Source organism: Vombatus ursinus, unplaced genomic scaffold (assembly GCF_900497805.2).
Source record: "Vombatus ursinus unplaced genomic scaffold, bare-nosed wombat genome assembly UNPS02007493.1, whole genome shotgun sequence".
Lineage (NCBI taxonomy): Eukaryota > Metazoa > Chordata > Mammalia > Diprotodontia > Vombatidae > Vombatus > Vombatus ursinus.
The window spans coordinates 1-24,670 of record NW_020947271.1 but is presented as its reverse complement, the minus strand read 5'-3'; the positions used below and the strand labels follow the sequence as shown (position 1 = coordinate 24,670).

Here is a 24,670-nt window from a genome sequence, read left to right as displayed (position 1 = left end):
CACACACACACACACACACACACACACACACACACACACACACACACCAGCCAGAGAGGTGGGGGTTTTTTCCCCCTCAAGGTTTTTTGTGCTTGGCAGTTTGCTAAAGGAAGAAGTCAAATTAACCCTTAATTCATTGACATACATATAATCTAATAGCAGACTCAGACAAATGTCTTTAGACACACATGGAGAGTTCAAACCTTGAGCTAACTTTCCCTGGGTTTGCTTTTGTCTCCCTGGTGTTCATCTTTTCTGTCCTCATGGAGGTGGGAGAGCCATGCCTACTGTTTTTCTCCACCTCATCACTCCCCACCCCATAAATCCTCCAGTCTAAGGCTGGTGTTCAACCTTCCAAGATCACTGCAGGCATAAAGCAAGTAAAGGGGGTTCTCCCTGGCCACAGAGCCATCTTTTCCAAGGCTGACATTTTCTGGTATTGTAGCCCTTAACCTTTCACTCTTCTCAGGCCAGCTCCCCAGTCCTTATCTTCTTTCACTTTTCCATACCATCCAATGGTAGTCACAATAAGGAGAACACCATTCTCCTCACCTACTGTTTCCCCTAATCCTACATGGTCCCTACTATTTCCAAATTACTCAGGAGTTCACTTCCAGCACCCCACTCCTGGAATCAATTTGTGGAATCAATTTAGAATCAATTCATGCACATTATAGTTAGTTGTTGTTCAGTCGTATCTGGCTCTTCATGACCCTACTTGGGGTTTTCTTGGCAAAGATGCTGGAGTGGTTTGTCATTTCCTTCTCCAGCTCATTTTACAGATGAGGAAACTGAGGCAAACAGGAGAAATGACTTGCCCAGGGTCATGCAGCAAGTGTCTGAGGCCAGATTTGAACTTATGAAGATGAGTTTTTTTGATTCCAAGCCCAGCACTGTATGAACTATGGCACCACCTAGCCACCTTATAGCTAACAAGTGTCTAAGGCTAGATTTGAATTCAAGCCCTCCTGAGGCTAAATGACCTAACCACTGTGCTACCAAGCTGCCTGTAATTTCAAATTGTGTGTTATCCAGTGGGGCAGTTAGGTGGCACAGTGGATAGAGAGCCGGGCCTGGAGTGAGGAAGACCTGAATTCAAATCCAGCCTTAGACACTTAGTAATGTGACCTTGGGCAAGTTACTTACCTTCTCCTGGGCTCCATTTTCACATCCATAAAATGAGGGAACTGGACATAAAATAAGAGCTCTCTTCTGCTCTGAATCTGCAGGCTCATGGCTTCAGATCTGTTAACCATTTTCTTCTGTCCTTTCAATCTCAAGGTCATTCTCTCTAGCATGAAGAGCAAAGGGAGAAGAGAGAAAGGAGGCATGTACATAGACATAATGATTAAGTCCATCAAAGCTGATGGGAACAGCATGGGAGAGTACACAGAGATATAAGACAAAGGGACCCAGGGACAGGAGCCAGGACACGAGCAATGAACCACAATAGTAACTGAAAAGGAGCAAGCAGATTGGCAAGAGGTGAACCAGGAGACTGCAGTGTCTGGAAAACCCAGAGAGCAGCAAATATTCGGGAGCAGAGAGTGATCAATGGTGTCAAAGGCTGCAGAGAGGGCAAGAAGGAAGAGGACAGAGAGAAGGCCATTGGCTTTGGCAATGAAAAGATCATTGGTAACTCTGGAGAGGACAGTTCCAGTTGAGGGACGAGGTCTCAAGTGAGATTGCAGAAAGCTGAGACCTGAATGCCACGCGCCTCTGGGCAAGAATGGGTAGATCTTGACAAGTGGACATGCAGGCAGAAGAGAGATTAGAGGGAGAAAAAGATCATTCTTGTCATGGGGCGCTCAAGTGTAAGCTGGCGCTCAGCCTCTGGTTTGACCAGCACCTTAGAGTAATGATAAGGTACAGCAATAATGCCTTCCCTCCCTCTGTACAGTCCTACAGCCATGACTCTGAGATCACGCCTAACACAGCCTAGTGTTATTCCAGAAGGTTCCTCAATAATAATCCTATGGCTCATGCCTTGGAGTTTCCTCTGCTGGGGTCTCGAAAATCCCTTAGATCAGGCACGCACTCAGACTAACAAAATATTGAATATAAAAGGCATTTTACTGGTCCTCCCATCTCCCACCCCCCTACACACAAAAGAAATTGCATATGACTCACACCCAAACCCATAAACAACCAAAACAATTCTCTTTCCCTCTTTGGTGGACCTCGGGCTCCCCAGGATCCAGTATGGCTCTCCAAATTCAGAGTTATCACCCTAGGTGGCAGCCCCTGCGAGGAGAAGAAATTCAGGGTTGACCGAGAGTCAGAAAGTCAAGCAGGCCTCCTTTCTGGCAGGTCCACCTTGCTTAGGACCTCCTCTGGCCGCATCATTCACAGACCCAGCAAAGGGGTCAAGAGGGCTCTTCCACGTCATTAATGCTTCCTCTTTCCTTCTTTTTCTCCTTCCTCCTCTCCTGGGTGTTCTCCCATCCCCTGGAGGTGTTGTTCAAATGCCAGGGCCCCTCTGCAAGAAATTCCTGTTCCTGTTTGTTTATAACTCTCTCACTTAGGTGGGTGAAGCACCTGCAAGCTTGCCTCCATACCAGAAAAAAGAAATCATTCATTCATTCGGTCTAACTCTAGCCCGGGGGCTCTTAACCTGGTGCTGGTGGATTTTTTAAAGAAATTGACAGTTGCATTTCAATATAATTGGTTTCATTTGTAATCCTATGTGTTTTATTTTGTGCATTTGAAAACATCATTCTGAGAAAGGGTCCATAGGTTTCCCCAGGCTGTCAGAAGGGTCCAAGACACCAAAAAGGTTGAGTCCCTGACTTAGTCCATAATTCTCTATCTCTTCCATAAGAATAGCATGAAAGAAACTATGTTTATCAAATACTTCATTAAAATCTGTGTGAGCTATAACTCCCCTCACCCCCACCTTGTGTCTGTGATGCAGTAACACTGGCCTTCTGGCAGTTCTGGGAACCCCTCACTCCTTATCCTGACTAAGCACTTTCCTTAGCTGTGCCTTGTGCCTGGAGCAATCTCCTTCCTCCCCCTCTCCCTCTTCCTTCTTGCCTTTTCTTGAGTTTCCTTCAAGTCTCAGCTCAAATTCCACCTTCTAGGAGAAGCCTTTCCTAATTCCCTCTTTGTTACCGTCTTCCCTCTATTAATTGTCTCCAATTTATCCTGTCTACAGCTGTTTTCCCGTTGTCTTGCCCTACTAGACTATGAGCTCCTTGAGGGCAGGGGATGTCTTTTGCCTTTTTTGTATCCTCGTCACTTGGCACATAGTAGGAGCTTAACAAATGCTAGTTGATTGCTTGACTATAGCATTTTGTAACTGTCAAAAATGAAAATAAATTTAGCCTGGGATGTCCTGTTCTTTTTTAAGTCATATTTTATTACTGTCTTTTGTAAGATGTACTATATCCCCTTTATTTCTGAATCTATCCATCCTTCATCCCCCTCTAGCAAGTTACATCCTGTAAGAAAGATGGAAAAAGAAAAAAAGCAGTTCAGCAAAAATAACCCACAAATCAACTGTGGAGGTAACATGCCACATACCCACAGTTCCTGTGAACCCCAAACCCCATGAACCCCACAAACCCCAATTTATTATCTAACAAAAAGACAAATGAAATTGGGGTACATATGTCCATGGTTGAATTTCTCTCAAGCTGGCTTGACATGCATTGCATGGGAATTCAGTCCAAAATTCAGTTTAGAACTGGCTCGAAAGGGATTTGGGGGTAAACATTATATACCCTTTCAACATTATATAGAACTCATATCAACCCACCATCATTCCAGACCACTCCCAGCCTCCATCTATCTGGGCAGTAGTATCTGTCTCCATCCAAGCCTGAGTAGGATAAAATCAATTCAGGTTTGGGTGGGGTTTGACCAGGATAAGAAGATTCGATGCAATCTCATTATCAGTGATGTCCTTCTGAAGCACTTTGAAGCAGAAGACTGGGTGGAGTTCTGAGTCTCCAAGTTACAGATTACCAAGAGAAATCATTTTTCACATTCCTCACCTTTGCAAAGAACAGGAGGAGGTGCATTTACTCTTCTCTGGAACCAACTTCTTCCAGGTTCTTTTTCTTTCCATTGTCATAGTTGTTCCAGTATATTGTTTTCCTGGTTCTTTCTTAGGTCAGCATCAGTTCATAGAGGTAATTCAGAAAGGATCCCTCCCCAAGTTCTTAATTCCTCCCATTTGACATTGCTTATGGTACAGTAATATTCCAATACATTTATGGGCCACCAGAGGCTCAGCCATTTCCCCAATCAATGGCATCCACGTTGCTTCCACCTCTTTGCCACCCTCAAAAATACTCCCCTGAATATTTGAATGTATATAGGGCTTTTTTCTCTCTTCAGCCTCCTTAGGGTATATACTATAAACTTTCCAGCTGCAGGCTAGCTGGTATATGCAATGTGAACCAGATGGGAGTAGACTGGAAAGAAAGTGGAAAACGACCAAGCCCAGCAATGCTGAAACTAGGAACTGCCGTCAGTTCTGTCAAATGGAATTCCAACTCCATGTTTTCTTTTAAATGTTTATAGAGCATGGCAAGGTTTGCAGAACACTCCATGTACATTATCTCATCTGATCCTGACAACCACCTTGTGGGGCAGGTGCTGTTATTATTTCCATTTGTTGTACAGTTCACATTTAACATGGTAGCTGCAAAATTTCCTTGTGTGTCTGGGCTCTCTCCTAAATTTCCTTTTTTTTTTTTTGTTAAAGTGTCCTTTTCGCTACCTCCTCCCTCACCACTCTTCTCCTCTTCCCCTCTCCCCCAAGTAAAAAACTCTTCCTCGTAACAAATATAGTCACTCAAAACACACCCACCCGTTGACCACCTCTGATAGTGCACATCTTTCTTCTGGGCTATCCTATCCCCACCTCTGAAGAGAGGTGGGAGGTGTGCTTCCTCTGTGAATTTATAGGGTTGTAATTGGTCATTGATCTTGGATCATGAATCTTTCACAGTTATTTGTCTTTACAATATTGCCATTACTATATAAATTGTTCTCTTGGTTTTGTTCACTTCCCTCTGTATCGGTTCATATGAGCCCTCCCAACTTTCTCTGACTCTATCCTTTTTGTTATTTCTAATGATGTAAGAGCATTCCATGACATTCATACACCATATCTTATTCAACCAGTCCTCCAACTGATTGACATCCCTTTAGTTTCCAATTGTTTGTTGCAACAAAAAGAATTGCTGTAAATATTGATGTGCATGTGGGTCTTTTCCCTTTTCCTTTGATCTCTTTGGGTTACATATCCCTATTACAGTGGAAGACTGATTACCACTATCCTGCTAGTCACCAAGGCTGACAACCTAGGGGTCATCCTGGACTCCTTCCTCTCACCTCATATTCAATCTCTTTTGAAGGCCTGTTGATTTTACCTTCAGCATATCTCTTGAATGTGCTTTCTCTCCTCTGAAATTGCCACCACCCTAGCACAGACTCTTATCACCTCACACTCGGATAATTAAAATGCTTTCTGGTTGGTCTATCTGCCACAAGTCTCTTCCCACTCCAGTCCATCTTTTATTCAGCTGCTAAAGTGATTTTCCTAAAACTCTGATCTGACCATGTCATCCCCTACCCAATAAACACTAGGGGCTTCTTCTACTCTCCACTGGAAGGATAGTTTAATTCCTCCAGGATTAAATATCAAATCCTCTCTTTGGTGTTCAAGGCTCTGAGCCCTCTACATCTTTCCAGTCTTCTGGCATTTTATATCCCCCCCCCCTCCCATCTGGGACTCTTCAGTGCACTGACTTTGGTCTCCTTGTGTTTCTGGTCAAACAAGACTCTCACTCTTCTGACTCAGCACTGTCTCCCATACCAGGGAAGTTCTCCCTCTTCATTTTTTCCTCCTGGCCTTCCTGGCTTCCTTCAAGTCCTAACTAAAATCCCTACCTTCTACTAGAAGGGATTTCCTTCCTTCTATAGGAAAGTAAGGATTTTAGTTGGGACTTGAAGCCATTACTAAGATATAAACCATTATTAAACCATTTAAGCTATGTTAAGAATTAAGGGGGATTGGGAAAGCTATCATCTGATGGCTTTCCATATCTGATGGAAATAATCATTTGATTATTTCAAATTTATCCTACATATAGCTTAATACATAATGGTTTACTATATCAGATTGCTTGCTGTCTTGGGGAGGGGGAAGGGGATGGAGGGAGGAAGAAAAATTTGGAACTCAAAATCTCATAAAAATGCATGGGGAAAATTGTCTTTACGTGTAACTGGAAAAAATACTATTTTTTTAAAATGCATAATGGTTTAGATATTGTCTCCCCAAATTAGACTCTGAGTTTCTTGAGAACAGAAACTGTTTTTTTTCCTTTCTTTGTATTCCCAGCACTTAGCAGAGTGCCTGGCACATAGTAGATGCTTAATATATTTTTATTGACTATTGGTATTGCTGGATCAAAGGGTATTTGTATAGTTCTTAATTGCTTTTCAGAATATTTGGATCACTTCACATCTCCAACAGTGTATTAATGTGCCTATCCTCCCACAGCTTTTCCATCAATTGTCATTTTTCCTTTTTTGTCATCTTTCCCAATCTGATGGGTAGGAAGCAGAACCTCAGAGCTGTTTTAATTTGCATTTCTCATTATTTCTCATAATTTGCATTCTCATATTCACATTGCATTTTGTCATATGGTTGTTGATAGCTTGGCTCTTTTCTTTTTAAAATTGCCTCTTCATATCCTTCGACCTCTGTTTCCTTCTCCCCTTGCTTTCTCGGAGCCCAACAGTGAAATGCCCATTACTTTTAAACCTGCCTGACCCCCTTCAAAAAGACAGCTAGGTGGTACAGGGGATAGAGTGATGAACCTGGAGTGAGAAAGACCCGAGTTCAAATCTGCCCTCAGAAACTACTTACTAGTGTGACCCTGGGCAAATCACTTAACACTATTTACCTCAGTTTCCTAATCTGTAAAATGAGCTGTAGAAGGAAATGGCAAACCACTTCAGTATCTTTGCCAAGAAAACCCCAAATGGGGTCATGAAGAGTCCTACATGACTTGAAAAGATTCAACACCTCAACAAAAACCCTTTTATTTCCCCTCAAGTCAGCTGGGAAGAAGGATTGGCGGATGGGAGGGGGTGGCAAATAAGCCCAGGCTGCAGCTTGCTATTGGAAGTATTGTTTTATTGTGTTTATTTCAGCTTCTTCCAGCGCTATGATTGCGTTAATCATCACATAGTTATTAATGGGGAAATCCTCAGTCCTATGAATTTGGGGTTCAGAGTTGTTGTGAGTGTTAAATGAGATAACAAGTGTAAAAGCAGTTTGCAGACCTTAAATCGATACATAAATGCTAGCAGTTGTGTGGGGGGGGGAGGTGTTGGGGTTCTAATTGACTTGGTGATTCCAGTGAATGGGAAAGGAGAGTTCAAGCTAGTTAATAAAAGAAAGGTTTCACATTTTTGTTAATTTTGGGGATGTTTTGATCATAATGCCTCAAATCTATTGAACTGAATTTGATCATGAAAAAGAAATAAAATTGAATGAAAAAAAATCTATCGAACCTGGGATGTCAGCTCAATCATCCATTCACAACACCCGAGAAAGCTCGAGCCTTCTCAGGAATGGTAGCAGTAAGTTACTTTCAAAGAGCTAGACCGCCATCTGGTGGTTTGGACAGTATCTTACAGTCATCTCCCTACTGACTAAGTGATACTCTGGGCTATCCAGAACTAACAAAACCAGAAGCTCACAGAAGAGTATCCAGAGAGCAGCCAGAGATACAACCCATGACTTCAGGTGACTGTAGGTTGTTGTTCAGTTGATTTCAGTGGCGTCCGACTCTTTGTGACCCCATTTGAGGTTTTCTTGGCAAAGATACTGGAGTGGCTTGCCATTTCCTTCTCCAGCTCATTTTACAGATGACAAAACTGAGGCTGAAAAGTTAAATGACTTGTCCAGGGTCACACAACTAGTAAATTCCTGAGGAGGGAAAGCTCTCTTTCATCTGCAGAGCCAATCATGGAAGACCTGATGGAGGGAGCAGTTGCAGAGACAGGCCTTGGAGGAAAAGATCAATTCATTTTGTACCGTGGAAGTTGGGGCCAAAACGTGCCCTTTATCCTGCTCAGGATGTGTAGGCCTGGCGTTCACTCCTTCCACCCCACCCCCATATGGGGTTATAGTGTCACAGGGGAAAGTCCAGGAACCTGGCTTTGAATACCGGTGCTCCTATGACGGGATTGAGATTGAATAATGGAATTAGAACAGGAGGGGCCAAGACGAGGGTGGGGAACCTTCGGCCTTGAGGCCACATGTGGCCCTCTAGGTCCTCAGGTGTGGCCCTTTGACTGAATTCAAACTTCACAGAATAAATCTCCTTAATAAAAGGATTCGTTCTACAAAACTCGGGCTCAGTCAAAAGGTTGCACCCAAGGCCCTATAAGGCCAGGGCTCAGTCAAAAGGTCGCACCCAAGGCCCTATAAGGCCACATGTGGCCTCAAGGCCTCAGGTTTCCCACCCCATGGGCCAAGAGATCCCAAGAAGGGCTTTTATCCCCTTTCTGTTTATTCTGGAGGTATGCGCTGGGACAAACCAAGGGACAGTGGCGGACGAGGGCCAGAGACTTGGGGGCCTTCTCTTTAGAAGGAAAGCTCCCTGCGGGTGGAGATCGCTTCCCTCTCGGCCTTGGCGTCTCTGGCAGGCCCTCACTGGCCCTGAATTCGTGCTGGTGGAGGTCCGGGAAGGGTGCAGCCGGTTAAGCAGCGGAGGCCGGCCCGAGAGCCAGCCGCCGAACCTCGTACCCCGGCGAGCGCCGCAGCGCCTCCGGATCCAAGGCCTGGGCGGCCCTTTGGGGAAGTCCCTGCCCTTCTGGGGACCTCGGTTTCCTTTTCTGGAAAACAAAGGGGTGTGTCCAGAGGTCCCACCGACGCTCCCCTCCCTCCCTCCCTCCCTCCCTGGCGCGCCCGCCTGGGTGCGCCGCTGCATAGCTGCCCGTAGGTGGAGTCCTCGGGCCGCTGCCCCTGCCCGCCCCCCTGCCCATGTGGCTGCCGCGGCCATGCTGAGGACGCTCCCCCGAGTGCTGCGACCCCTGGGCCCCCGGGGCCCCGGCTGGAGCCCGGCCCGCGCCTGGGCCTCCCGGGACGCGGCGCTGGGCGCGGAGATCCAGGTGGGCGCCCTGCGAGGGGACCGGGATGCAGGTGAGAGCGCCCGCCCCCGCGGCGACACTCCCCCCACGCCCGCGGGTGTGGGCAGGGTCTGCCCCCCTGCCGGGGGAGGGGAACGTCGTGCTCCGTCCCCTCCGTGGGCCTCAGTTTCCTGTTCTGTGAAACAGAACTTCGCTAGCTAGCCACCTGATCGCTAACATTCCCTTCCTTTGGAAATCTGTTCCTTTGACCTGACCCTCTCCCTGAGACTTCCCCAGGGTCCTGGGGTCCTGGAAGGAGCCCGGAGGTCGGCCTGCTCTGCCCTTGGTCTTCGCTGTGTGACCTTGAGCAAACTACTTCCCCTCTCGGGGCTCACCCCAGTGAACGGGTTGGCCCAGATGGCGGATAAGGGCCCTTCCAGATCTCGCGTTGCACGTTCTGTGTTGTAACAGTGTTTCCTGTATGTAGCATTGTGCTTTCGAACACTGTATCCCAACATTCTGTATCCCCTCAGGCCACTCTGGCTCTGACAACCTCCTGTTCTCACGTTCTGTGCCGTGTGGCAAGGACCTCCTCTCCTGGCTCCCAGGATTTGTACCCTTCCCAGTGAGGACATGGCTTTCTGTGTCCTAATGTGGTCTTTCCTAAGGCCCTGGCCACACATTCCTTGTTCTAAGGCCCCTTCCCAGGTCTGACAATTCATGTTTCCAGATCCCTCCCAGCTCTGACATTCTCTGTTCTAAGGCCTCTCCCAGCTCTGACATTCCCATTCTAAGCTCCCTCCCAGCTCTGACATTCTCTGTTCTAAGGCCTCTCCCAGCTCTGACATTCCCATTCTAAGCTCCCTCCCAGCTCTGACATTCTCTGTTCTAAGGCCTCTCCCAGCTCTGACATTCTCTGTTCTAAGCTCCCTCCCAACTCTAACATTCTCTGTTCTAAGGTGCCTCTCAGCTCTGACAGACATCTGTTTTAGGGCCCCTGCTAGTTGTCACCTTCTAAGGACCTGTTCAAAGGCCCTTCCAAGGTCTGACACTTCATGTTTCCAGATCCCTTCCAGCTCTGACATTTTCGATCTTAAGAACCCTTCCCAGTTCTTACATTCCTTGTTTTACCTCTCTCAGCTTAGATATTTTGTGTCCTAAGGCCTTTCTCAAGGACATTCCTTGTTGTTACATGTTCTGGCCTGATGTATCTCCTCCAGCTCCTACCTCCTTATTCTAAACATTGTCCAAGAAAGTGTCCTCTCTGGACCCCAGTCTGCTCCCTCAGTGCCATCCCAAATGGCCTGGATACCCCTGGCATCCCTGTCCCAAGTCCCCTCTTTGGGCAGTGACTAGAGCCCTAGGCCTGAAGAATATCAGTCACAGGTTTGCACAGCCCTGGGGGAGGAGTGGTGGGCAGGGGCAGCCCTCACAGAGGGCTGGAGGGTCAGGGAGAGCTGGGGTGTGCCAGGGCTTCTGAGGCCCAGCTTGCCACCAATTGGCCCAAGCAGCTGCCTTGGGCTTCACCTTGCCCTCGGGGACTGAGCCTCCAAATTCCTGTTCTGGGGGAAGGGCAGTCCCCACCTCCCAAAGCAGCCTGACTGGAGGCTGACTACACTGGTGGTGTGTGTTAGACTTTGTATCTCCCCCGCTGCTGGGCACCATGCCCTCCCACCCAGAGGCCGAGGGTTAGGCTGTGGGAGGAGAACTCTGAATAGTGAGTGGGGAGATGACCTGGGTTCCTCTCTGAGCCTCCTCTATAAAATAGGTACTGAATTACTCCGATAGTGTAATAAAGTTAGAATGCCAGCCTACCTACCTGGGGGAGAGGGTGGAAAGAAAGAGGGAACCTGAGTTGGTGGAACCCTGTATAAAAGTCAGCTGTTGTTTTCTTCCCAGTGGGTTTATTTATCAGTGGGTGTCTTATCTTCCTCTGAGTCTGGGAGAGGCCTGAGGGTAGGCACTGTCTTCCCCCACCCTCTCATCACAGTGCCAGGTGCCCAATGCCAGAGCTCCTGCAGTAACTGAATGGCAGAATGAGGAGCACAACATAGGAAAGGGAGCTGAAAAGTAGATGGGGGGAAGTAAGGTAAACGGTGAAGGGAGTGGATGACATGAGTTTGAGGTCCAGAAGGTCCCCGGGACGGGAATGAAGACCAGCCACCAGCACTCTTCGGAGGCTGCAAGAGGGCCTCACCAGTGGTGGGGATGAGGGGAGGCAAGGCCTTGCAGGAGGGAGAGAGATATTCTCTGGTGATCTGATATGACCCAGGGACAGGACACCCACACCAGGTGCTGTTGCTGGAAAAAACCAGGAAGAGCAAGCAGCGGAGAAGGCCTGGTTTCAAAGTCCAGGAATACAGGCGAGATGTGTTCAAGTCATTCCGCCGAGTCTGACTCTGGACCATAGCACGCCAGGCCCTTCTGACCTCCATTCTCTTCTGAAGCCTGTCCAGGCTCATGTTCATTGTTTCTATATCGCTAGCTATCTATCTCATCCTCTGCCTTCCTTATTGTTTTTGGGAAAAATTTCTTCTGGACTCTGCTGCGGTTACCTTTCTACCAGAGACCTTTCCTAATCCCCACCCCCTACCCCCGCCTCCCCCTTTAAAAAAAAAAAAAAAGACCCTGCAGCTAGGTGGCAAGTGGGTGACACCTGGCATCAGGAACTTTGCTTTACATATGTTAACTCATTTGATCCTCACAACAACCCTGTGAGGTAGAAATTATTATGATTCCCATCTTACAGGTGAGGAAACTGAGACACAGAGCAGTTAACTGCCTTGCCCAGGGTCACATAACTAGGAAGCATCTGAGATCCAGATTCAAATTCAGGTCTCTCTCATTCTTAAGCCCAGAACACTCTCCTCTGCATTACCCCTTGCCTCTTGAAAGTTGACTGAGCACCTTTTGTTCCTCTGGACCCTGCTAGGGAGAGACTGATTCTGGCTGGCCATAAAGAGAGGCAGAGAATTGGGCTTAAGAGTCTGTAAGCACTGAGGTGGGACAGCAGGGTGGCACCACAGAGCCAGCGCCAGGCCTGGAGTCAGGAAGACTGATCTTCCTGAGTTCAAATCTGGCCTCAGACACTTACAAGCTGTGTGACCCTGGGCAAGTCACTTAACCCTGACTGCCTCACCAAAAAAAAGAAGACTGGTGAGGGGAGGGCAAGTTAAGAAGGTTAGGACAACCAGAATTTTCTGTGTGATCCTGGAGGGGATAGGGAGCCATTGGAGTTTATAAACTAAGGCAGGGGTGGGAAACCTTCGGCCTCAAGGCCACCTATGATCCTCTGGGTCCTCAAGTGTGGCCCACCATATGTGGCCTTGAGGCCGCAGCTTCCCCACCCCTGGACTAGGGGGTGACATGGTCAGACTGGCCTTTAGGAAGATCACTTTTACTGGTGCAGGAGGATGGGTGCGGTGGGGAGAGACAGAATAATCCAGCCTCTGGGCTATTGCCATGCTGTTTTGAGAGAACTCAGGAGCCTCTGCACTTCAGGCTCCAAATTCTGGTGTTGGCTAATACAAGGACAGCTTTGAATTGAGCTGCTGGGAAAATGAGGAACAAGAATTGGACTCCTTGCCTTCTCTATCTCAACAGCTCAGCAATGGAAGGGCCTGATAGGAGGCCCCTGAGGGCGCCACAGTGGATGGAGCACCAGGTCTGGAGTCAGGAACACTTAAGTTCAAATCTGGCCCTAAACACTTACTTGCTCTGTGACCCTGGAGAAGTCCCTTTACCTCTGTCTGCCTCAGTTTCTTCAATTGTAAAATTTTTTGTAAATGTAAAATGTAAAATGGGGATAATACTAGTACCTACCTCCCAGGGTTGTAGTAAGGATTGAATGAGTTGTTTTGTTTTAAAGTACTTAGCACAGTGCTTGGCACATAGGCACTATGTCATTGTGCCCTATTACCCAACAAGTGGTTATCTGGTCTTGGTTTGCATCCCTCCAGTGATAGGGAACTCACTATCTTCAAAGATAGCTCATTCTACTTTGGAGCATCTGTAATTATTAGGAAGCTCTTTCTTGTATCCTGTCTAAATTTGCCTTCACCTAACTTTGCCCCCATCTAATCCAAGCCACAGCCCTCACTGAGTCTGAAGGCTTATCAGGGTGTGGAACCTACAGTACAGCCTGGAGGCCACATGAGGCCTTCTAGGTCCTTGGGTGTGGCTGTCTAACTGAGTCTAAGTTTTACAGAGCAAATCCTTTTATTAAGGGAATTTGTTCTGTGAAGTTTGGATTCAGTCAGAGGGCTGAGCTTGAGGGCCTAGAAGGTCACATGTGGCCTTGAGGCCTTGAGGGTGGGGGCTACTCCCATATTCTTCAGTTTAAACCATCTTCCTGTGGCCCAGACTCTTTGTGTCCCCTCACTCATCAGGCTGGGTGCCCTCCTGGCAGGGTGTTCAACTTACTCAGCTCCTTTCAATTCAGTGTTTATTAGCTTAGCTTCTCCCACAGGGCAGACACTGCTAAACTGGGGTGTGTATGTGGGGGGTGCGGGGTACAAAGACAAAAATCACTCAGCCCCTGCCCTCAGGGAGCTTACTCTCTTCTTCCTCCTCAGATATGTTGCCCAGAATTGAGCCAGTACTCCAATTGGGTCTGACATGGTGCTGGGCTAGATGCTAGGGCCCAAGGAAGAGGAAGATGTAGCCTCTGCCTTCTGAGACCTTCCAGTTCAATCCAGCAGAAACTGATTAGGAAGGAACCTGTAGGATCCTAGTTGTAAGGCAGAAAGAGGGCTGGCCTGGTCCTGACCAGAGCCTCATCAGTCTTGGGAGAGGCCTGTAGGGGCATGCAGCTAATAGATGTCAGCACTGGGATTTGAACCTGAGACTCCTGATTACAATATCCACATCACTACCCCCCTCCACTTCTTCCAGCTTTAAATCTGATGATCATGGAATTCTTTGAATTGTACCCAGTAGGCACCTAATAGATGCTGATTGATTGATTAAGCAGATTTTATTGTGGCTGCCCTGGGCCTGGTGACCCCTTTCCAGGTGTCCTGTGGCATCTCCTGATTACTGGTGAGGCCCAGAGAGGTTGGACTGTGAGGGAAGTTAGTTGGGCTAGAGAGAAGGGTACTTTATAAGGAGAAGTTAAGGCATGGTAGGTTGGGTTGGGCCAGACTATGGAGATTGAGCCACCAGGCCTCTTGTTGACTTTGGGTAGGAGAGGGGGGAGGGGGCATTGAGAATTTTTTACCGAGCTCTGGATTGGGCACTGTCAGTCTATAAGAAGTCCATAAATATTTATTAAATGCCTACTCTGTGCCAGGCACTGTGCTAAGTGCTGGGGATAAAAAAAGAGGCAAAAGACAGTCCCTGCCCTCAGGGAGCTTACAGTCCAATGGGAGAGACAAGAAGCCATCAGAAAGAGTACAAATGAACTATATACATGCAAAATAGTAAACAATTAAAAGAGAGAAGGCTCCAGTATTAAGAGGGGTTGGCGAAGGCTTCCTATGGAAGATGAGATTTTAGTTGGGCCTTAAAGCAAATCTGAAAAGTCAGGAGGCAGAGGGGCCGGGGACAGATAGAGAAAATGCCCCGAGCTAAGAAATGGAGGGACCGGCTGAGAGGACCCATCAGAGGAAATTAATAATATTCTGATATCATTTACAGCAGGGAAAGTTGCAAAGTATTATACTTTGGTACAAAAAATAGACCATAGGTATGTGATAGGGGAGGTGTAACTGAATACCAATTTGTCTGAAAAGGATCTGGTAATCTTGGTGGACTGCAAGCTCAACTATGAGTCAAACAAATGTGGCAGCAAGAAAGCTAATGTGATCTCGACTGCATTCAGAGGGACAGAGTTTCCAAGAATATGTGATGATGGTCCTGGAGCAGCTAGGTGATACAGTGGGTAGAGCACTGGACCAGGAGTCACAAAGCCCTGTGTTCAAATCTGGCCTCAGAAACTTGCTGTGTGACCGTGGGCAAGTCACTTCACCCTGTTTACCTCAGTTTCTTCATCTGTAAAATGATCTGGAAAACCACTCTAGTACCTTTGCCAAGAAAACTCCAAAAGGGGTCACAGAGAGTTGGGCATGACTACAGCAACATGGTGGTCCTATTGAGGTTCAGGGGTGCTGGGACCCCAGAATCAGAACACATGGATCCTGCCCAAAAGAATTCAACCCAAGCCTTCTTTTCAGCCAAAGACAAGGTTTATGAAAGATCCGCCATATTAGCCAGACTCTTAAGGAATCTGAGTATCTTTGAGCTTGCAGCAGTAACTAGATTATAAGAATCTGAGCACCTTAATGGAGACAAAATGGACCTTATATACGGAAGGACTGTGGAAGAAATCTAGGAGTGGTCAAATCCTGGGGGGGTGGGGGATGGGACTGTGAGGTAATAGAATGCCAGGGACCTGGTTCACGTGGCCAACGGAGAATGGAGCCTAGCTAGGATTAAGGGTGGGAAGTGGCCAGGGGCAATAGGGAGGTAAGACAATAGAGGGCAAGGCTAGGTTAAAGGTAACCAAGAATTGGAAGATTGGGTGTAGCCACAATGAAAGGCCAGTTGATGGGATTATAGCCTTGGGGCAAAGGCCAGGGATTTTCCTTTCTGGGGTCTAGATCCCAACCCCATCTGGCCCACTATACTCCCCCTTGGTGTTACAGGAGTGTTAGATTTTCTTGCAACTTTTAGCTAACATTTACCTCACCTGACCAAAACTTGCCCTGGGGGATATAAAAATTCACTTAAGAATCTTAAGTATTCCTTCCATAAAAAACAGTGGGAGCATCTCAAGGCTCCTGACTCCTCCTCCATCAACCTAATTGTGAATTCTCTAAATATCTGTTTAGCCTGTAACCTGGTTTAGTTTGCCTATTGTCTGACCAAACCTGCTTCCGTAGGGGACCTGTGAGATTGTCGATCTGTCTAACAGAATTGGTCCAGCTTTCATGACATTGAAGGAAGCTTGGGATTATGGATCAAGTTCTATAACTTTGATGGCCCAAGAAGAATGGTCAAGATTGCAATATATGGAAATGAATTTTGTCTCTGACTGCATTTTTCCTTTAAGAAACCTTGTTAGAATCCTGATGATTGTTCGGTTTTCTCTAAGGCCCAAACCTATGCTTGAGTGTAATAATAAGAGCTGGATTTTTGCCTCCATCGTTTCTGAATTGTGGTAAATAAATGTTTGGTAGCAGTTACCTACTACAGGAACCCAGACAGGCACTAACTCTCCTGTGACGCTGGTCAGAGCTCATCTGTACCAATGTATCCAGTCCAGGGCACCACCATTTAGGGAAGACATTGATAAGTGCCCAAAAGAGGGTGGCTAGGATGGGGGTAAGGCCATTGGCCTATTAAAGAGACTCCTCTTTGGGCCTGGTCATTCAGCCATTTCCTAAATCCATCCAACTGTATATACTGTCTTCTAGCCCACATCTCACTTCTTTGTCTCCAAGAATAGCAAGGGAGACTTCGTCAGGTCCCCAATGCTACAGTCTCGGTAAACTGTCTTCAGCAAGGATTCTTAACCTGGGGTCCAAGGACATAGGAGGGCCCTTGGGATAGATTCCAAATCTATCCATAGATAGATTTCAGGGGTTCCATATTTTAAAAAATATTTTGGTAACTATTTCAATACAGTTGGTTTACTTTATAAATATTATTCTGAGAAGAGGGAGGGGGAGGGAAGGGAAGAAGCATTTATGTAGCACCCGGCTACTTACTGCTCACTGCATGCTAGGCACTGTGCTAAGCACCTTACAATTATGATCTTATTTGATCCTCACTACCACCCTGAGAGGTAGGTGCTCCTATTATCCCCATTTTGCAGATAAGAAAATGGAAGTAGACTGAGAGGTGAAGTGACTTACCCAGAGTCCTATAGCTAGTAAGGGTCTGAGGCTAGATTTGAATTCAGATCTTCTTGATTTCAAGCCCAGTTTTTTATCCACTGCACTTTGCAGCTTCAGGTCTATGGTCTTTTGAGCCTCTGATCCTTTGTCAGCCTCAGTTTCCTCACCTATAAAAGGGGATAATAATGGCTCCTACTTCACAAGATTGTCATGAGGCTCAAATAAGATACATATGTAAAGTGTTTTTCAAACCTTAAAGGGCTATATAAACGCTAGCTATTATTGTTGTTTCTCTTCAACTTGAGTTCACGTTGCTAGTTTGAGTCCTCAGAGGTGAGCTCACTGTTTGCTCCCTTCAGGGTTCTAAAGGTCTGGGGTTTCTAGTACTACTGATCATGAGGCCCCACTGGTGTGCTCTCTGTTATTCAACCAATTAAATTCCATAAGCTTTTAGAAAAGAGAGAAGGCATAGCAAGAATATTTGATACAAACACTCCCCTCAAACCAAAGACGCACTTTCTCCTTATACATACAAGGTGTCTGGGAAGAGTGGGTTCAAACTTAAAATACATGAGTATTGAGATATGAGTATAGTATAGGGCATAACTCCTTTCTCTGGAAGTCTTTCTCTCTTTGTGACACTGATCTTGCCTTGTTCTCCTCTTCTATGTCTAACCACATCTTCTTAGTCTGCTTTGCTCGATGTTTATTCAGATCCTATGATCCTCTTCACATATTAGCTGTATGTCCCCAGGCAAATCACTTAAACCCTTTAGTACTGCAGTCAAGAAACTCAAGTTATGGAACAGTTGTGAATGTTCTCTAGCTATACCAGTGAAATTACAGGTTTAGACTGAACAAAATCTAAATAAACAGTAATCTTCAACAAATACAAATATTCAAACACTGAAACAAGACTGTAACAGATGATTCTATATGAGGTTTTTACTGTTTACAAAACTGTTGATAACTGTCATCTTCTCTCCTGGCTCTCTAGGTATCATTGAAATTTTGATGAATAGACCTCAGGCTCGAAATGCTCTGGGCAAAGTCTTTGTCAGTGAGGTGAGTGAACCTGGCCCTACAGCCCCCAGTAGCGTCTCCTGGCCCAGTTATGACTTGCTGCAGAGAAAGGCAAGAAATGGACTCCACAGACTGGTGTCAGAGTGAGGGAAACCAAAGGACGCACAGAACCCAGAGGTGTTCCCTGTCTCCACCCTTGGCCAAGGGTGTCTTTGGCCCTAGGAATCTAGGAGAGGACTTGAAAGGCTGTCAGGTGGAAGAGATCAGCTCTGCTCTGCTTGGCCCCAGAAGGCAGAACTGGACACAAAGGGTGGAAATTATAAAGAGACAGATTCAGGCTTGAAGTCAGGAAAAACTTTCTAAAAATGGTAGAATCCCAGAATTGGAGAGCATCCATTTGAGTCCAACTCACATCTAAAAGGAATCCCCATTGTGACAGACCTGAAAAGCGGTCACCCAGCCTCTGCTTAAAGATACCCAAAGAAGGGGAAGTAGTATTATCCCAAAGGGGAATGACTGCTTCCTTAGTGGAATATAGTGGCTTTCCCCTTTTTGGAGGTCTTGGGGCAGAGGCTGGATGGCCACTTGGAGATGTTGCCAAGGAAATCCTCAGCCAGGTCTAGACTGTCCTCACCCTCTGAGATCCCTTCCAGCCCAGTCTTGGGACTCTGATTGGGAAGCCTTTGGAGAACTCCTAATATGTTCAATTTGATTTGGTTCGGTAAGCATTTATTAAGCCCCTGCTGTATAGAAAGGACTGTCCTAGGCCCTGGGGAAACAAAGATAAAATGAACAACTCCTTGCCTTCCAGGGGCTTACATTCTGTTAGGAAGGTAAACAAGTACACAGATGATGGCAAAAATATTTAAGAAGGGGGAACAGTAACAACTGGGGGTACCAGGAAGGTCTTATGTCAGAGGCACTGGCTGATCTTGGAAAAGAGGCCAACGTGAGGAGGGAGTGTGGTCCAGTCATCACTAGAACAAAGGCAGAAGGAATGCCAAGTTCTGGAAGCAGTGAAGAGGTCGGTTTGTCTGAAACACCTCGTGTGTGTTTGGAAGACAAAACCTCCTGAATCATTATAGTATGCTCCCTGGCATTCTGTTCTCAGGGCCTTCCTTCGTGCTGAAGGTGACTCTGACTTCTCCCAGTTCAAGAAAAGTTCTGCCTGCTTCTACTGTTCTAGACAGGGCCTGGTGCAGTCTAGACACAGGCATTCTGTTTTCTCAGGCCCTGCTGGGCTCAGGTCCGAGATGTGGCAGCAAGTTCTTGTACCGTCCCAGCTGCCTTCCCCTCGATAAGCTTACTAGGTGCCAGGCACTGTGCTAAGCTCTGGGATGATATAAAAGAAGGCAGAATCAGTCCCTGCTCTCTAGGTACTTATGATTAAATGGGGGGGGGAAACACAATCTGAATATAACTATGCAGATCCAGTTACTGTATACTGTGCACATAGAAATGACAGCATAAAAGGAGAAGTTACTCAGATTCCTTCTTCCCTCTCCCCCTCCCCCACAACCGTCCTTGGCTCCTCCTTTCCCTGGGCCTAGCAGGGGTGCCCAGGCCCTTTTCTTTTTTTTTTTTTTTAAGGCAATCGGGGTTAAGTGACTTGCCCAGGGTCACGCAAGTAGTGTCAAGTGTTTGGTCTGAGGTCGGATTTGAACTCAGGTCCTCCTGATTTCAGGACTGGTGCTCTATCCATTGCGCCACCTAGCTGCCCCTATGCCCAGGTCCTTTTCACCTGCTTCTTACCCAGATTGTTTCTCTCTTCCAGTTGTCAGATGCCCTGGATGAGCTTCGCCTCGACAAGAGTATCCGAGTTGTTGTGTTTAAGAGTGGCATCAAGGGAGTATTCTGTGCAGGTGAGTGGCGTCCAAGGACACCTCCAAGTGTGGGTCCCCATGCCCTTGGCTTCCTTGCTGGCGCGCCCCCCCCCAAGATTCTCACCAGAGCAGAAGGCAGTGAGATCCAATCCAATCCAGTAAGCATTTATTAAACACCTACTGTGTACTGAGCACTGGTGATACAGGACAAAAACCAAGGTGGCCTCTGCCCTTCAGCAGCTTCTGTTCTCTTAGGAAGATACCACAGGTATCCCTCAGACTTGATGTGACCTGGTGCAGTAGCGAGGGGTGTCTCACAACCCAGACTGGGCTCCTCCCTGGCCCTGTGAGAGGTGACTTCCTCCCTGCCTGAGAGGTCACCCTCAATTTCATCACTGCCTCCCCCAGGCAGAGCTCCCCCTGTCCCTTGCAGTCTGGGTCAAAGCACCCTGCCCTCCTGTTCACACACACCCAGGCTGCTTGCAAGGAGGACAGAGGCTGGCATGGGTGCGAGCCCAAATTTGGGGCCTGGCTTTCAGCAGCTTCACTGAGTGTCAGGACTCCAGCATGGGCCAGCTGGGACTTGCTGCCTCCCTGGTCTGGGACACAATGAAAGGGGCTGAGAATGGTGTCTGCTCCTCCCTGCTCCCTGGCTTTCCTGCTCAGTGTTTGCTGGATCTCGTTGTTGGATTAAGGAGCCCCAGGGATCCTAGGAGCTGAGAGCTGGAGCTGAAAGGGACCTCAGAGGCTAGCCCCCCTCATTTTACAGGGAAGGGAAGTGACTTGTCTGGGGTCACACCATAATAAGATCATGAGGTGGAATTTGAACCCAGGTCCTCCAACACCAAATCTACTACTCTTTCCACTGTGTCCTACTGCCTCCTGTGGGAGGTGGGACAGCAGATGGGGAGCCAAAAAACTGGGCCATCACAGAGGCCCCTCCTCCAACCCACCCCAATAGGCCCCTTTGCAGCCTCCCTGATCCAGGCATGGTCAGAGTGCCACCAAGCCTCAGGGATGCTCCCCTAGCCAGGCTCCCTCCTCTCTAGGTGCCAAGGAGGCCTGGTCCTGATCCCCCCCAATGTGCTCTGGCCTCTCCCAGGTGCTGACCTGAAAGAAAGAGAACAAATGGGTGAGGCCGAGGTGGCTGCCTTTGTGCACAAACTCCGGAGTCTGATGAGCCAGATTGGTAAGAGCCAAAGCTAAGGGGAGGACTGGAGGGGGCAGGAGCAGGTCCCAAGGGCCCAGCCAAGTCTACCATCCCATGTGCTCCCACGTGTCTGGAAGGCTGACATGTGGAAGAGCAATTAGGCGTCACACTAATGGAGAGTTAGAAGGAGCCTCTCTGGTCCAATTCGTACCCTGGAAGAGTCCCCAAGATCACATACCAACAAGTAGCTGCCTGGCCCCTCTCCCCACTTCCTGAGGGGACAGCTCATTGCCCCTCCCACACTGTTCTGGGGCTAAGCAGAGCCAGGCTGATCCCTCTTCCACTGACAACTGAAGAAAGCTCTCCTGATGAGGCCTAGAGGTTTAGGGATGCTGGAACCCCAAAATCATGACACACAGATCCTCCCTGAAAGAATTCAACCCAAGCTTTCTTTCAGCCAAGGTTTATTAGAACATCTGCCATATTGGTCAGTCTCTTAAGGAGTCTGAATATTAGTGAGCAGTGGCTAGATTTTAAGAATCTGAGCTCCTTAATAGAGACAAGGTAGACCTTAGATACAGAAAGACTGTGGGAGATTTCTAGAAAGGATCTTGATGGGAGTGACTGGGAGGTCCAGAATGGGGTCTAGATAGGGTTAAGGGTGGGAAGTAGCCAGGGGCCATAGGGAAGTAAGACAATGGAGGGTTAGGCTAGGTTAAGGGTACAGAATTGGGAGATTGGGTATAGCCACAATGAAAGGCCAGTTGATGGGATTGTAGCCTCAGGCGAACAGGCCAGAGATTTGGCCATGTGGCAAAGTCCAGGATTTTTCCTTTCTAGGGTCCAGATCCCAACCCCATCAGTTGGGAGTGAGAGTGGGGGAAGGCAGCTCCCAAGGTATTTACTGGATGACAAGGAAGTAACATTTCCTTAGATCAGTAATTGATCTCTTCTTCACTCAGCTGAATTTACCTAGAGTCAGGGAAACTGAGGCCCAGGGAGGCTTAGCAGTGTTCCCAAGTGCTATCCTGAGGCCAGCTGTGCTGGACTGAGTCCTGGGATCCTTGGGCTGGGTCCTTCTGTTAGGGACAGCATCAAATCCTGTCCCATCTCCCTGGCTAGGCCCTGGGTTCCAGGCTGTATCCTAGCATGCTCTCCTTGTCCCCCCAGCCACATTCCCTGCGCCTACCATTGCAGCCATCGATGGATTTGCTCTGGGTGGGGGTCTTGAGCTGGCCTTGGCCTGTGATCTCCGTGTGGCAGGTATGTTGTCATCAGAGAGGGAGGTGAGATGGGGAGTGGGGGGGGGGAGGGGAAGAGATTCCCAGAAAGCTGGAATTTTCTCTTCCCCGAGTAACAAGTTTGGAAGAAAGGAGAGCTTTGTATGGGCAGGCTTTCCGGGAGAGCTGGGGTCAGGGAGTCCTAGATTTACAGCTGAAAGGGCCTTCAGAGGCCATCTAGACCCACCTCATTTTACCAAAGGGGAAACTCAGACCCAGGAGGATGAAGTGACTTGGGTTTGTCCCCAGGTCCTCTGGCTCTAAATCATGTTCTCTTTCTCCCCACTGTATAGATGAGTTAACTGAGACCCAGACATCAAAGGTTACTTCCTTAGGGTCACATAGCCAGTGAATGGAAGAGTTGAGATTTGACCAGGTCTTTTGTACAGCAACATCAGAGGGTGAGGGGAAGGCACGCCAGGGAGGTTGGAATAAGCAGGGCCCAAGAAGGACGCCAGCCTTGTCAGAGTGGAGAGAGGTCATGGTAGAGACCATGGAATCATGAAGAAAGTATTAAACACTTTCTCCTATGTGCAAGGCGCTGTCCTTGGTGCTACTGTGTGTGTGGTGGGGGGGATGGAAAAGGTCAGGTTGCTGAGAGGCAGTGTGAGGAATGGATGGATGGATGAATGAATGAACAAGTAAACAAAGGAATGAATAAATGAAAAAGCCTTTTTTAAAGCACTTACTATGTACCAGGCACTGGGCTGAGCCCTGTGGATACAAACAAAAGACCCAACTGGGCATCCATTGTCTTGCTTTTGTGTGTGTGTGTATTTTTGATACTTAAAGTTCAATACAGTTGGCTTCCTTTGTCATCCCATGTCTTTTATGTGTTTAAAAACATGATTCTGAGGGGGGACCCTTGCTTCCTAGACTGGCGGCCGCCCCAGAGCCCAGGACACCGAAGAAATGTTCTTAAAGGGTTCTCATGAAAGAATAGGGTCATAGGATCCTCATTGGAGAGCAGGAAGAGACATTGGAGGCCAACTCATCCAAGCCCCTTTCATTTTATAGATGGGAAGACTGAGGGCCAGGGAGGTGAAATCTTGCCCAAGAGCACACGCTAGGAGGAAGTAACGAGTCTGGGTTTGAATTCAAGACCTTGAACTACAAATCCAGGACTCTTTTCATAATATCAGTTCAATCATTGGACTTGGGAGTCAGGGGACCTGGATTCAAATTGTGTTTCTGCTTTTTAGCTGGGTGACCCTGGACAAGTCACTGACAAGTCTCAGTTTCCTGATCTGTAAACTGGAGATAATAATTCTTGCATACTCTGCATGATAGGGTCCCCAAGCCAAGCACTCTGTAAACTGAAAAGCATTACAAAAAAGTGAATTATTCTCATTGCAGAGGTGCTTGGATGCCCGGCTGAACAGTTTGGCTTTTGTGCTGACAGACACTGGTTTTTGGAAGATTTGCCTTGGGAGTGGGGGAGTGGGGTGGCTGGGGGAGAGGATGAATGACAGACAAAGGAGGCAGAGAGATGTCAGAGTGTCTGGGATGGAGGGGTTGCCATATTTTGCAGCCTCCCTCCACACTGTCCCACAGGACACAGGAGAGCTTGAGTCTTTGGTGGGTAAAGGGCTTAGGAGAAGGGCAGAAGTGGGAGGAGGCCTGGAGAGGATGGGAGGAGACCTTCACAATGTCTCCTGTTTAAACAGCTTCTTCTGCCATCATGGGACTGATAGAAACAAGTCGAGGACTCCTTCCAGGGGCAGGTACTTTTGGCCCCAAGCCTTCCCAACCCCATCTCCATGACTCCAGGGGGTGGCCACATTCTCCCTCTGTTTCTGCCATTCCCCTACCCTGAATCAGGCAGTCTTTGGTTAGGTGTTTGGCACCTGCTCCAGTCTTGTGCTCTGATGTTTGGCATCGGGAGGAAGGGTGGGACCTCGCCTTAGAGGAAAGGGGAGGACTTAGAATGTGCCTCCTCTGGGAAGCCTGTCATTATCCCCTTCCCCCTTCTGATTGGCTTTTGGCCTTGTACTCTGACCGTGATTGATGCCCATGAAGGCCTATCGCCCCTCTACCTCCCTGCCTGGGCCAACACTCCCATCCTCTTACAGGAGGGACACAGCGCCTGCCTCGGTGTGTGGGAGTGAGCCTGGCCAAGGAGCTCATCTTCACCGGGCGCCGAATCAATGGGGAAGAAGCGAAAAGCATCGGGCTGGTGAACCATGCAGTGCCTCAGAACCAGGAGGGCACCGCTGCCTACCACAGGGCCCTCGAGGTTGCCAGGGAGATAGTGCCACAGGTGATGGAGCTGGGGGGGGTAGGGCATGGGACCCTCCCATTCCTTCCTGCAGGCATCTGCCACCTTCCCCATACACATCTGCCACCCTCCCCGTACACATCTGCCACCCTCCCCGTACACATCTGCCACCCTCCCCATACACATCTGCCACCCTCCCCGTACACATGTACCGCCCTCCCCGTACACATCTGCCGCCC

General features: G+C 48.0%; 1 protein-coding gene across 1 annotated transcript; it reads left to right on the top strand.

The window, feature by feature from the left end:
* Positions 1–9,012: 9,012 nt before the first annotated feature.
* Positions 9,013–24,639, top strand: LOC114033836 (enoyl-CoA hydratase domain-containing protein 2, mitochondrial-like; the record flags this gene model as incomplete). Its single annotated transcript, XM_027849456.1, has 7 exons — positions 9,013–9,172; positions 17,935–18,002; positions 19,735–19,822; positions 20,886–20,972; positions 22,104–22,196; positions 23,881–23,937; positions 24,286–24,639. Coding segments are annotated over exons 1-7 (889 nt in total), but the record flags the coding sequence as incomplete, so codon positions are not given.
* Positions 24,640–24,670: the final 31 nt, after the last annotated feature.